Here is a 14,457-nt window from a genome sequence, read left to right on the forward strand (position 1 = left end):
AAGATACAAGCAGCTGGTTCGCTTATCCAGAGAGCTGAGATCACATTCAAACCCACTTTTTATTATTTACATGTAGTTCTATAGAGCAGTGTGGGAACATGCGGTCTTTGGTTAAGAGTAATTAGTGGGCTCCTCCTTTCCGCACGCTTATCATTGCATACAGGAATGTCAATTTGCAGTAACTCCCTAACTGCAACAGTGTTACAAATCATTTGATACTGCCGATCTCACTCCTTCACATCTGATGCTGTGAATGTAGTCTAGTTTTAGAGAAGCATTTAACCACTATAAACTTTACTGGTGGTTTCATATCCTCCTTGACAAGAGCAGTTTCCCTTCCAGTCCTGTCAGATCACACAGTGTTCCTGCCAGACAACAGATCTGAACCCTGTGAGACTGTAAGCATCAACACCCTCCGTTTAGATGGAGACAAACATCTGGTGGCCAGACGCTGCTGCTGTGCAACTCCCCCCACTGTTTTGCTCTCGGGTTTATTTCTTCACTTTTGTCTGTAGCTCTTCCCAGGCCACACCCCTTGTTCCTCTGTTGCTTTCCTTCTTTCTCACATTCGGTTATGCATCCCACAAAGCCCACACATTATACATTCTGCATGTAATGATTTCAAATAAAGGCTTTAAAGTGATTTAAAAATAACTTCACTGCGGTTGTTGGTGGTCTTTTTTCTCTCACCATGCAATTATTCCTTTTCATTGCACTGTTGATGCATATCCACTGAATTAACTCAGAGCCCCATAACAGCTCATAGCCCCTCGTGTCCTTTTGTTAAACTACAGATTGGCAACCTTTTAGCAATGTTTAATAAGAAACTCATTTTGTGGTTTTTACAGGTAGCAATAGAAAAGGTTGTGAAATGTCTTTATTGAACCTGCATGTTCTCAGTTTAGAGATTATAGATTATATAATGATGATTTATGGGAAATAGATTAAATAAATGGCAATCAAGACAAACAAACTTGCAATGGCAATCAGGAAGAAAAGAAAATATATGAAGCGTGTTTCCTGTTTTTCTCTTCGTCGATTTCTTTCTTCAACTCTCTCTTTGCCCCTTTTTTCTTTCAGACTGGGAGGAAGAGCAGGTCAGCAGTCCTAACATCCTGAGGCTGATCTACCAGGGCCGCTTTCTCCACGGCAACGTAACACTAGGAGGTGAGAAAACACAGAAAGTGCACCTCCCAAAATAAAAAGTGCTCATAGACATGGACACAAAATCACAGCAGTGTGTTGCTGGAAAGTTCTTTGCTGTTCTTCCTGAGCCGCAGAACAGAGGTACCTCAGTGCTCCGGACAAGCCTGCTTTGACGGAGAGTGGGAGGAGAGAGGAAATAGAGAAAAAGAGAGTGGTCAGGAAGGGGGCAAGACTGGCGTTAGAGTAGACCTCAAACAGCACAACAAAGAGACAGGAAGGGAGGGGGGCGTCAAAATGAAAAGTGAAGAGAAAAATAGGAGTGCAGCCCACTTCACTTCTCCCTGGCTTTCAGGCGTTTTAGTCTACTTAACCCAATTTTGGTTTGACTGGTGTTCTGTGTTGTTAATGGGGTTATGGCCGTCCCTGACCCTTTTACACTCATCCCATTACTGCATTTATCTGATAATTCCCTTGTCGTTGGCTCAACGCGTTTGCACGTCCACACAGAATCCTCTTAAAGTCGAGCCAAAACAACGAGTAGATGTTTATATTTTGAAATATAAACATAGACAGAACCACGTGTGTGAAGGCAGAGTTCATGATATAAATAAGCGGGTTTTGGGATTGGGTTTTCATAAAGTTCAAAATAGGACATTGGGATGTGGTTAAATGACTGTTTAACACAAGGCCATAAATACATGAAGAAGCAGTGATTGCTCTGTTCCATAGTTTTTCATTACATGAATCAACTCTTGATGTTAGCAAAATAAAACTGTGAATAGCTGATTTTAAAATGTGTTACATGAGTAACATATGATCAGGTCATCACAATATGTAAGTCAATCATCATCTTTATTTATTGGAAGTGAAAGCATTTAAAACTGTCTTTGCTTGCTGCATGCTGAGTTATTTCAACAGTGAATTTAGTTACTCAGGGGATGGGGGGGGGGGAGGGGATCATTGAATTGCTTCGTTACCTGCAAGAGATTATTATTCTGCAACAAAAGACAGACATGCTGTAGCTCACTGAATAACCTTACATCCTCTCTCTCTCTCTCTCTCTCTCTCTCTCTCTATCTCTCTCTCTCTCATCTCTCTCTCTCTCTCTCTCTCTCTCTCTCTCTCTCTCTCTCTCTCCTCTCTCTCTCTCTCTCTCTCTCTCTCCTCTCTCTCTCTCTGTGTATTTCTCCCCTGTAGCTCTCAAACTGCCCTTGGGGAAGACCACAGTGATGCATTTAGTTGCCAGAGAGACTTTGCCTGAGCCAAATTCCCAAGGTAACAAGCCCTCCTTTCCTTTCAGTAGGCCTTTTCACACGCTGAGCCACTTTAATCGTTCCGCTCCCAGACATTATTTATCTCTACACATGGCTTCTGTTTAAGGAACAGTCACCAGTGCAAATAATTGGCTCCATTAAGGGTATCTCCAAGATACAGCACATTGTGTACAATGCACAGCTGATATAAATCATATTAGTTGACTGGTCTCCTTTTTGTGTAGTAGAAGCTGATTGTGTGTTTAGAACAGGCCCTGATTTAACCTAACAATAGGCAGAGATCAGAGGGACATTTAAGGTCACACAAAGCGCTACATTTATTGACTATCCACAGTTTGCTATGCATTCTGGGTAAGATAAACTCAAGGTAAGGTCAAATAAATAATTACCCCATGTTAACCCCAGAAGAAAATGTCCTCTAGGGAAGAAATATTAAAGGGCAATGGTAAGTTATTTAAATAAATAGCAGCACAAATGGTTACTGTGGTTACTCGCTCCACAACATGTAGCACACTACAAATAGAGCCATGTTTTCCCCTTTTTAGTCAGTTTGCAAGGAAGGGGTGTACAATTAATCAATGTTTTGTTGAACATGGTCTAATGCAACTATCAATTTGCAGTAGGCATAATGTTTGGTAAAAGAGAAATGTTTAAATTAAATGTTGTCATGCTGCAGAGATGTCCATGGTTGCATGTATTTGATTGGCCATAGCATCTTGTTTGATGATGACCTTGTCTGCCAGGGTTTTTCCTGATGATGATGGTGTGTGTGTGTGTGTTTGTTTGTGTGTGTTTTCAGGTCAGAGGAATAGAGAGAAGACCGGGGAGAGTAACTGCTGTGTCATTCTGTAAATACACACCACTGCCGCCGGCCCTCCATCCTTCTCATCCGATCTCTCCCTCAACATCCTGGACCTAATGAGTGTGTCCCCTGTCCTGGAGCCTGTCCACAGTGCGGATATGCGTACAGACAAACACGCGCACACCCTTCTCTATTTCTTTTGATCCCCTTCTCTCTCTCTCACACACACACACACACACACACACACACACACACACATACACATACACATACACATACACATACACATACACATACACATACACATACACATATATATATATAGAAAGACAGCAGGCTCTGGCTGATTCAGGACACAGAGTTGAGAGCAGGAAATTGATTAACAATAGAGTTGATTCCTTTGTTGTACTTGATTTGTTGTCATAACTGAAAATGTGTGGAAGGAACTGGATTTGCATGTGTTTTTTTCCCTTTTTCTTTTCTTAATGCACACCTTTTTAAGCCTTCTGCAACACACTTGTACACACGCATACAAGCAACAGACACACACACTTTGTCTAGCCCCCCTTGGCCGGTGTGTCAAAAGTCCTTTACTAACTGGCTCCTCATTCCAGCTGGTTGTCATAGTAATGTGTGTGGCATTGTTTTCTCATACAGACCACTGAGAATTTTAACCACTGACAACTCGCCAACACACCAACACATGTATACACACAAACACACATACACACACACACGCACACACACACACACACACACACACACACACACACACACACACACACACACACACACACACACACTATGACATCCTGTATACACATCCTACCATATGTGCTTGTGTGATCTCCCTCGGTGCAGCAGACTTAGACGTGCCTGATCAGAAAACTCAAACCAGGACACACAAACACACATATATAGACACACCGGTGTCCTTTTTACTGCCCTCATCTGCCCTTAAAGGTCACAAGAGAGAAATTATTCCTTTTTGTCTGCAGGGCGCTGTAGAGACCGATGCATCCTACTCTTTCACTCGTCATATTCTTAGCCAAACAAAGCCTAACAAACAGACAAATAGACAAACAACCATTGTTGGTGGTGTTGTTTTGGTTATTTGTTTGTCCATGACATTTGTGACTGTGTTTTGACAGTCCATGCATATTACTGACCGCCCAGTGTTGTAAAAAAATGAAACGTCATGTCAGTTACCTTCCCTCCCTGATGCACCATCCCCTCTCTCTGTGAGGAAAGGCTCATTGTGCTTCTTTTCTAACAGTGTTGTGAAGGATCTCTACGACAAATTGCTCTTGAGCAGGGAAATGAGCTCGGAATGAAATTGTTCCTTATTCGTCTTAATTCGCTTCTTACTCTTTCCTTGATTCTCTCTCTCTGCATTAATACAGTAAGTCCATTTTGCACAACGGAAGCATGTGCTCCTTCATCAGATTAATTCAAATGTATAAAAAGTTTTATTGTTTTATTTTATATTTTTCCAATGGAAGTAATGTTCCAAACTAAGGTAACGTGTAGATTATATTTAATATGAATCTTATATAGAACATGATGACTTTAGATCTTGTTGATATACAGTATATTGGTGTTTAGTCCATGATTGTGTATATGGTTAGCTTCTAGCCAGTTCACTGTCACTCGCTGACAATGTCTTGTGCTTAACAGCAACACCTCCCTAATCATCGACGGACTGTATTTTTATTTTCTCTTTTATTATTTTTTCATTTGTTTATAATTTAATGTAATCCTTTTTTTCTTTGTGAGTTTTTTTGCTTTAAAGAATCGCTTTGTAACAGCACTAGGTCTTAAAAAAAAATGTATTGTTTATATTGATCAGGGTTCAAATCTGTACAGAGATAAAAGTTTTCAAACCAATTGTAAATAGCACTAATGCTCCTTCTCCCCCATTCAAACTTCAAAATGGAATACATCTGTAAACAAAATAAAGGTTATTGAAGTGCACTGCCTTTTGTCTTGCCTTAAAGTCGTAAAACTCTCAAGTGTCACCTGATTTTGACATCCTTCTGTTGAAAATCACTTGAGTGTCAACAAGTGTTTTAACACACAGCTGAATCAAGGAGGCATGTTAAGCTGACTTAACAAATGTTCAACTACCGACGACTACTTGGAAGTGGCTGGTAAAGTATTACTGCGAAAAAGGCTTTGAAACGGTCAGCACACAAGTTAAGATAATAAGCTGTTTAAAGTTAGTATTAATGAACTTGAATGCAAAACACCTAACTTATTTTATTGACCAGTGATGCCTTCAAGGGCTTTGATACTTTCTCAACTTAAAGTAGTACCACATAGTAAAAATCCTCAAGTAACAGTATAGGGTTATTAAACCTGACATGTAAGCAGCATTTCAATGTACCTGGTTGAAGCGGCATTTTATTTTCACTAATTTTGGTTAGCTATACCACAGAATGTAAGGTAATGATTTTATTCTAGTTTCGCAAGAACAGGGAACCTGAGAGTGTCTGGGTAAATGTAGAAATAAGCACTCAAGTAAAGTACCACAAACTGTACCTCTTACAACTTAAATAAATGTGTATGTGTGTGGATAATTATTACTCCTCAGTTAAGCCTTGCTCAATTTACATAAAAATGAATCAGTGATTTAAATTGTCAGAAGGGAGAAAGATTGCTAACTAACCGCTCGCTCAACATTCAATAAAGATGATAGACTGATAAAGTCTTGATGCAAGAAAGAAAAAAACTTCACTGAATATTCGTTTTACTGTGTCCACTTTGCACAACAGTCAGTAGGCCAAAGTGCAGCAGGAAGAACAGAGTGGAACACCGAGTACAGTTCAGACTGCCATCTCAACAGCACTTTCTGAGCTGTTTGGTGCTCTACATGCACTCTGCTTTGGGGAAAGTGTGTGACATGGCAGCATGGTATCAGGTGTGTTGTTATTTGCAAAAAAAACATTAGGATATACATGTTATTAAAAGATGATGACTGGACTTCTGTTGCCTTCAGTGAAATCCTGTGTAGTTTTTCCTTTCCTCCCTGTTTTTATCCCTCCCACCCTCCTCTCCTGGGTTAGGGTCATGCAGTCATGCTGTGTCCACACAGTGACATGAATACAACTATTCTTTGGGTGACACACACACACACACACACACACACACACACACACACACTCACTGTTTAGAGAGTCTGGGTGCAGACAGAGAGGATTGTAGTTACAGTAGTAACATTCAGAACGGCACACTCTGTTTTCTTGACATTAATCCCAGTATCGCTGCTGCCTGGCCCCTGAACAATACACTAGTCTTTTTAAACAGGCAAATGATTGTTTGAAAAGTTGTGTCAGTCTGCATAAATAAACATTTTAAGGTATGATTTAAATACATTTGGCATTTAAATATAGGCCTATAACTAGACAAAAAACTGTAGTAAACTGTATATGATTTGATGCATCTTGTGAAGGACAAAAGCTACAAAAATAAATACTTGAGTCGATACATTTTAGAAATTGCTATTAAATGTACCGAAAATAACATCAATGTTTTTTCAGCTCTAGTCTCTAGGCAGATACAAATGTAAAGAGAGTAAAAAAAAAGTTATATTTTAGCTTTGTATTAATACTTATGTTCTTGTTTAGATGCATTACATAGGCAAAAAATGTATTATGGGGTATGGTCCAACAAACATTTTTGCTCAGTGTGTGACCAATAACAAGCCGCTTAAAGGTTTGAGGATGTCGCCATCTTCTGGTCAAATACCTCTGTAGCATCACTTTAACCACCAGTGCTAACAAATGTATTACTTGAATGATACTGGCCAAGTGTTTTTTTGTTTCTGCTTAGGTCAGGTGAACATAAACCCCTTGCAATGTTATCCTATAGTTAGATATTTCTGCACACCTGTTCTGAATAAACATGACCTCAATACACATGTGCTGTTGTCATTTAAATCCCCATGGTAGGCCATCATGATTAGTAGTAGTTATATCATGATATGGTAGACACATATGTTTATATAATAATGCAGGATGTGCCTTACTTTAATATCACTTTACTTAGCCTCTACCAAAAGTAAAGAGTGGAAAACATTACTGCTGCGTTAGAAGGAAATATTGCTTTAATTTAAGTAGAATGGGAAGGGTGAGCAGATGTTGCTATAGAGAGGCGAAGTCCCGCCCTTCTACTTCCGCCCCATGGGACCTTATTTCGGAAAAATTATGCATTGAAGTCAATGGGGAGAGAAAGATTATCTTTCGATCCCGTTTGAATTGTGCCACGAATTACACATATGATGTTTGTCAATCTTAAATAATAATTTCCATGTAAAAAAAGTCACAGTTTGTCGTAAAACTGTTGAAATATAAGACTATGAAAAATACGCAACTAGAAAGACTACAAATCCCAGAATCCCGGTCCCGCATGCTGGCTCTTACGAACCGACTAACTCCCCTTTTGTGTATGTACGGCTCTCAACATGCCCAGACTTGTAGTGATTTTCACCTCTTTTAATACTTTCCGCCTCATTCTGAAAGAAAGAGGTGAAATGTGCCAACGTGACGGCCGTCTTGGTGTGTGGTGCGAGACGGGAGATGTAGTTCATTGAGCGGTTTCACACAAAAGAAAATGTTACTTCACATTTTTACGACACATTTTTATTCTTTTGACTTGCAAAATTATCTTTTAAATTGACAAACATCATATGTGTAATTCGTGGCTCAATTCAAACGGGATCGAAAGATAATCTTTCTCTCCCCATTGACTTCAATACATATTTTTTCCGAAATAAGGTCCCATGGAGCTCCCCCGGAAAGGGAGGGACTTCGCCTCTCTATAGCCCTCATTTGGATAGATTCACCTACTGAGATATCTATAAACGTAGCCGGCCCCTCGGGGCGGGCCTACCTGAATGCGCGCGCAAGCCCACCATATATAAGGTGGCCATGCCACGTCAGGACTTCACCAAGGACTTCCCCTTGGTGATGGCCATGGCGGCAGAGCGTGTAGGGCTTCCGCTCCCCCCACCACTGCCACCGAAGCCGGTGAGCCGCCTCTGTCAGGGGTTCTACGGCCCGGTTCGTCCGGCACAGCAGGCCTTCATCTCGCCACCGTTACCAGATATCTGGCAGTGTGTGGAGGCGACATGGCGGTAGCCACTGAAGACGAAGGCTCCAGTGGCAGGTATGGCGGGAATCCTTAGGGTGCAGGGCCGCTCGGACACAGCGTGTCCCGCCGTGCCCCCTCTTGATGAGAGCCTGGCGGCCCATCTGCTTCCACAGGCAGCTGGATGGGCGGAGGGGAAGAAGCCTCTGCCCCCGCTGCCTCGTGACCGAGAAATACTGGAATATTTGGACAAAATATTCCAGCTCAGAACGCAGATGGCGGCAGCGGCCAATAATCTCGGTGTGTTGGGCATCTCGTTGATCACCTCTCAGCAGGACGCCCCCGCCCCCCCGCCTCAGGACGGGAGTGATTATTTGGACCGCTGCATTGGTCAGATGAACAATCTGATCCATGGTGTAGCCGCCACAGCTGGCCGTGTGATGTCCCTGGCCACAGTGGCGTCACGTCACGTGTGGTTGGGACTCACCGCACTTTCCAGGAAGGATCGTGATTATCTCCTTGGGGCCCCCGTATCCACGGAAGGGCTCTTTGGATCGATCACCTCGGTCACACAGCACTTCAGTCGCTTGGAGGGAGAGAGGGTGCAGCTCAGCCGCATGCTGCCGCTGGCTCTTCCTCGGGCTCCTCCTCAGGGGAGAGAGCGCGGCGCTACGGTGAGAAGGAGAGAGAGACGCCGGTACAGAGCCCCCGCGGCTCCCGTTGCTCCCTCTACCTCCTCGGCTCGTCCCGCGGAACCGGCTCAATACCTGCATTCGTGGGGACCCTGACAGGCTTCTGCTCCGGCTCCACCTCAGCAGAGGGCTTCTGGGTGGGGTGCACCATCCTCCCGGAGCTGACTGGCGGTGGGAGGAAGCGTCCCAGCGGAGAGAGTGGCTTTCTCCACCAAGAACGCGAGGGCGAATCCCGCCTCCTCCCTCTACGATGCAAAGATTGTGACACACACTTTCAATAAAAATGATTGCATTTATCCCAGTCTAAGTGTCATTTCTCTCCACAATTCCACACTTCCACATAATGTTAACCGTACAGATTCCCCACTCGCTGCCCTAGTTGTAACTCCAGTAAAGGAAGCAGCTAGTGGACATGCGCATGTGAGGGTGATAAACCGCAGGAAATGCTATCAAAGCGCTATGCGGGTACAGGGACATTGGGGGGGGCTGCATCCCACGAGAGCACGCCGCGGTGCGTTCAAGGACCTCAGTAGAAAATCGGCCCTTTCTGTGTCAGCCCCCCATGGGCCGAACTTCTTTTCATGGAGAGTTTGGCGGCGGAGTGGGCCACCAGGGAGTACCACAGCTTCCTAGCTGTGGCTCCACAGCTGATTGCTTGTCCCCTAACACAGTGTTAATCGGAATGGAAGCTCAGCTGTGTATTAACAAAGTGGATGGACAGGACACTGAAACAGGGTTACTCACTCCAGTTTTGCAGCGTCCCTCCTCCATTCAACGGCATAAGAGAGGCAAATCTATCATCCCAGGAGGAGATAGGTTTCCTTTCGGCAGAGATTCAGGCCCTGTTGCAAAAACAGGCGGTGTCTGTTGTGCACCCTCAGCACAGAGAGAAGGGGCTTTATTCCATGTACTTCCTGGTTCCCAAGAAGACAGGAGAATTCAGACCCATTCTGGATCTCCGCAGCCTGAATCAGCACATTGCCTGCAAAAAATTCCATATGTTAACTATAAAACAGTTATTGGAACTAGTGCAGCCGGGCGATTGGTTCACAACCATCGACCTGAGGGACGCTTACTTTCATGTCGAAATTGCTCCAGAGCACAGAAAGTATTTGCGTTTTGCCTTCCAGGGGATAGCCTACGAGTACAACAGACTCGGCTACTCCCTATCCCCACGCACGTTCAGCAAATGGGTGGCCACAGTGCTTCAGCCGCTTCGCGACCATGGCATGAGGGTTTTCTTTTATCTGGACAACCTTATAGTCATGGCCAGGTCCAGGGAATGGGCAATGTTTCACACAGCCCAATTGATCCTACATCTAACCAAGTTGGGTTTTGCGGTCAATTGGAAGAAGAGCAATCCCATACCTCACCAACAGGTGCAGTATCTGGGGATGTTGCTCGATACAGGCAGGCTACGCACCACCCTGTCAGAGAGCAGACAGGCATCCCTGCTTCGGGCAGTTTGCAGACTGCGACAGGGGGCAACGGTGACAGCTTTGACCATCATGCAGACTCTGGGTCTCATGGCGGCTGCTCACTTCGTGGTGCCGCTGGGGTTGCTGCATATGCGCCGCCTGCAGAGGTGGTTTGCCGGCCTTCGTTTAGATCCCAAGAGGCACAAACGACGTCTGGTGACCACAGCGGAGAACCTGTGGTTATGGGCTTCAGAGATTGTGTTGTCTCTGAGAGCCCTCCACATCCCGGGACTGGAGAACAGGGGGGCCGACCTCATGTCAAGAGGCGGGCCCCTGCCAGGCGAGTGGGTGCTTCACCCGGAGGTGGTGAAGCAGATCTGGGCCCAGTTCGGGAGAGCGGAGGTGGACCTGTTTGCCAACCGGCGCAACAGCCACTGTACCCTGTGGTTTTCCATGGCTCGGCGAGACAATCCGCCCTTGGGGGTGGACGCGTTTGCACACGAGCCATGGCCAAGAAAGCTGCTCTACGCCTTTCCACCACTGCGCCTCATTCTCCCCCTCCTGGAGAGGGTGAGACAAGAACGTCTGTTAGTCATCCTAGTGGCCCCAGATCGCCGCGGGGCGCCGTGGTTCGCAGAGGTGACACAGATGATGGTGGGCCAGCCCTGGGTGATTCCTCAGGTCTGGGGGGCGATGTCTCAGGAAGCAGGTACAATAGGGGCGTTACCCTTTCTGGGCCAACCTCTCCAGGCCTGCCTCCTCAGAGGGACAGGCTGAGACAGGGGGGACTGTCTGACAAAATTATTCAGACTATCCAGGCAGCAAGAGCAGGATCCACCACAGCCTGTTACAGGCCAAAGTGGTTGGGATTCCAGCGATGGTGTGAAGAGGGGAGTCTAGAGCCCCTATCTTGTACGCTGGGCTCTATTCTGTCCTACTTATGGAGGCGGAGCCCTCTACCTGGGGCCCTGTCTGTCCTATGCCGCTCGCTGAAGAGGGTGTAGGATGACAGTCAGGAGGCGTGGCCGCCTTATATACAGTGGGCTTGTGCACGCATTCAGGTAGGCCCGCCCCGAGGGGCCGGCTACGTTTATAGATATCTCAGTAGGTGAATGCTCGCATAGTATGGTTGAGAGGTAGTACCCATAGAGTCCAGTAGAGGGCTCCGTCTGTGCTTATATAACTAGGGTTACAATACGTAACCCCCCCCGTATGCATACACACCAGATGGGAAGGCTACATGTGTGTAGCATAGAGTACTGTTCCAAAAAAGCAAGCTTTTATATTGTAAATAGGCTAGTTTAGGTTGTGTTTTCCCAGACAGCAGGGGCGGACTGGCCATTGGGAATACCGGTGGGCCGGTACCGAAGTGGGCCGGTCGGACAAATCACTAGCACCCCCCACCCCCCCCCCCCCTGTTGACAATTGACTAGCGGTACCGAGTTGGGCCGGTCGGCCGGTTGAGTTTCCCGGGCTGATTTTTAGTCCCAGTCCGCCCCTGCCAGACAGTATTGAAATATAAGAATATTTACAGTAAGTGCCATGAAATTCAGTCTACTGGTCTACTCATGTATTGTACCTAAGTAGCCTACGATTTTGGGGTTCTTGTACTTTACTAATGTTTTTCTTTGTTATGCTACTTTATACTTCTACTTCAATACAATTTGGAACCCAATCTCAATTTATGACAATCATTTAGACAACATTAGTTACTAGTTTCTTTCCAGATTATTAGCAATTATATTAATATAAATTAACCAAGAAATAAAATATGCTTTGAAGTTGTAGGTAAAATATCTAGCAGTAGTATATCAAGTAATTAAAAGTAACTGAACTTTTATTTAAGTAGAAGGTGAATGCAGGACTTTTATATGAGTAAGATGTCTGAGTACTACTTCTTCCACCACTGATGAAATTATAAAACTACAAAAATGGCTGCAAAATGTCAGTTGGTTAAGGTAAACTGTTGGAAACATGGTCGGAAACAAGTAGCTAAAAATAGGAGTAATAGCCTGCTAACGTTACCAGGCAACCGGAGAACATACTGGGAGGGACCGAGGTGAGTTTATAGGAAGTATTTGTTTGCGTTATGTTTTTACTATGACAAACGAGAGGCTTCAATGATTGGGGCTAATAATGGGGTCAAATGTAGCTAGGCTAGAGTTAACTTCCCAAGAGAAAACGCTCAACGCTAAGCTAGCTAAATAAACGTTAGTTAGCAAGGTAAGTCTCTTTGTAAACCAACACGGAGATTCAAATATGGCGACTGAACTAGCTAACCTGCTAGTGAACTAGTTAGCCAGGTAGAGTTGGTTAATGGTTAACTCCAGTGGTGGAAAGTAACGAAGTACATTTCCTGAAGTACTGTACTTAATTACACATTTGAGGTACTTGTACTTTACCCGAGAATCTTACTACTTTATACTTCTACTCTACTACATGTTATACTTTTTACCCCCCTACATTCATTTAACATATTTATTGACTATTTACTTAGGGTTAGCTTAGAAGTTTTTTGTTCAAAAATATTTCACAGTTCAAGCTTTTTTAAATGTGAAGAGTTGCTGCTTTTGCTTTAAGACATTTACAAAAATATTGAGTACTTTTACTTAAGTACTATTCGCGTTGCGGTACATTCACTTGAAATTGAGTAATGACAGTGTGTTTTTTTTTGTGTAATGTGAACACATCAGCCATAAACTGTTGCTAAAATATAGTGACTGAGTATCCGTCTATTTTTCATGATATATTACTGCCTCGTGGTGGCCCAAAATGTATTCACCTTTATTATTTAGGGCAACTTTTAACAATAGGATATTGACTTACTGTACAACACATTGCTTTTGGATGACCTAAAAGGCATGCATATTGTACATTTCTTACAGTGGGCTCGCTCATGCTGGGGAGTCTTTAGGACCAGAATGGAGAAATGGATCTAACCCTGTGACCCTCTCGAAGCACATATGAGTGAGTACAAAATCAAGAAACACTTAAGTACACAAACCTACTGTAAGCTTTAACCTCTAAGCTTTGATACAACCTGAAGAAGATTGTGATGCATTTTAAATGTCAGGTTTGTAGTCTTATATGCCACGTTTGCTGTTTTGGTCCTCTATTTAAAAAATGTAAACATCAGATTTTAATTCAAAGCATTTGCTTTATATTCAACAGTACATGAGGGCCATTCTGTAATGCTGGAGAGCTGTCAGTTCCAGCAGGGGTGAGCTTTTTAAGTTGCCTAAAGGAATAGCAATCTGGTTTTCAGATGATTTTATGATGGAAGATACTTTTCTGTTGCTGGTATACAGTAGATGAGCACAAACTTTCAATGTACAGTTAAGTTTTATTTTATTTCTTTTTAGGTTTCCTTACTGTAGTTTAAGGAAAACTCAAAAGTACTTGAACAACAATAAGCTGCAGCATTTTTGTGATAAACATTTGTGCTACTGTCTGTAATTTGGTCTGAACCCTCACAGGATCAATTAGTCAGTTTGATCATAACATGTTAAAGCACGACTGTTTCCCCCGGGGAAAAGCCTGGTTTCAGAAGAAAAACTGTTCAGGTCTCTCCTGAGGGCAAAGGAGAAGTTACAGTTGAGTAGCTTTGAGGTGCGATTCCCTCGGGTCACTCTGCTGCGGGGTTGACAGACCTGTTTCTAATAGAAGGAAGTCAAGCTGTCATGATGATTGCTTTAAGTTCTCTTTACTAAAGTTAGTATTCAGGCAACTTAGGAAGACTTGAGATAAAAAAATACTTCACAGCACCGTCACTTTTGTTCACTACTACGACTACTCTTGCTATTTCTGATACTTTTGCTAATAAGACTGACTAAAATTATTACTACTGTTACTATTACTGTTTGAAAAAAGCAGCGTTCTATTTCTAATTGAATAAAAACTCTCTTTTTTTCTATAATTTCAATTCTACAGTAACAATATCTCGAGGATTATACCTTAGAAATCTTAGGCTATAGCCAACAGGAAAATAAGCTGTAGTTGGTTAGCTAAAATGTTAATTAAATAGTTTGGCAAAAAAA

At 43.5% G+C, this 14,457-nt stretch overlaps 1 protein-coding gene and 1 long non-coding RNA gene across 2 annotated transcripts in view; both read left to right on the top strand.

Moving 5' to 3' along the window:
• Window positions 1–5,196, top strand: part of ubl3a (ubiquitin-like 3a) — a 30,175-nt gene extending 24,979 nt beyond the window's left edge. Inside the window, exons 3-5 of the mRNA XM_034140639.1 lie at window positions 1,081–1,167; window positions 2,344–2,421; window positions 3,220–5,196. Coding sequence (XP_033996530.1) covers window positions 1,081–1,167; window positions 2,344–2,421; window positions 3,220–3,272 — 218 coding nt within the window. The 3' untranslated portion in view covers window positions 3,273–5,196. The remainder of the gene's footprint in view (window positions 1–1,080; window positions 1,168–2,343; window positions 2,422–3,219) is intronic.
• Window positions 5,197–12,402: 7,206 nt separating this feature from the next.
• Window positions 12,403–13,737, top strand: LOC117490822. The gene is made up of 3 exons (XR_004556696.1): window positions 12,403–12,479; window positions 13,306–13,387; window positions 13,592–13,737. It is a non-coding gene; the product is annotated as an uncharacterized LOC117490822 (long non-coding RNA).
• Window positions 13,738–14,457: the final 720 nt, after the last annotated feature.

The sequence above is a fragment of the Trematomus bernacchii genome, unplaced genomic scaffold, assembly GCF_902827165.1.
Source record: "Trematomus bernacchii unplaced genomic scaffold, fTreBer1.1, whole genome shotgun sequence".
In the NCBI taxonomy this organism is placed as follows: domain Eukaryota; kingdom Metazoa; phylum Chordata; class Actinopteri; order Perciformes; family Nototheniidae; genus Trematomus; species Trematomus bernacchii.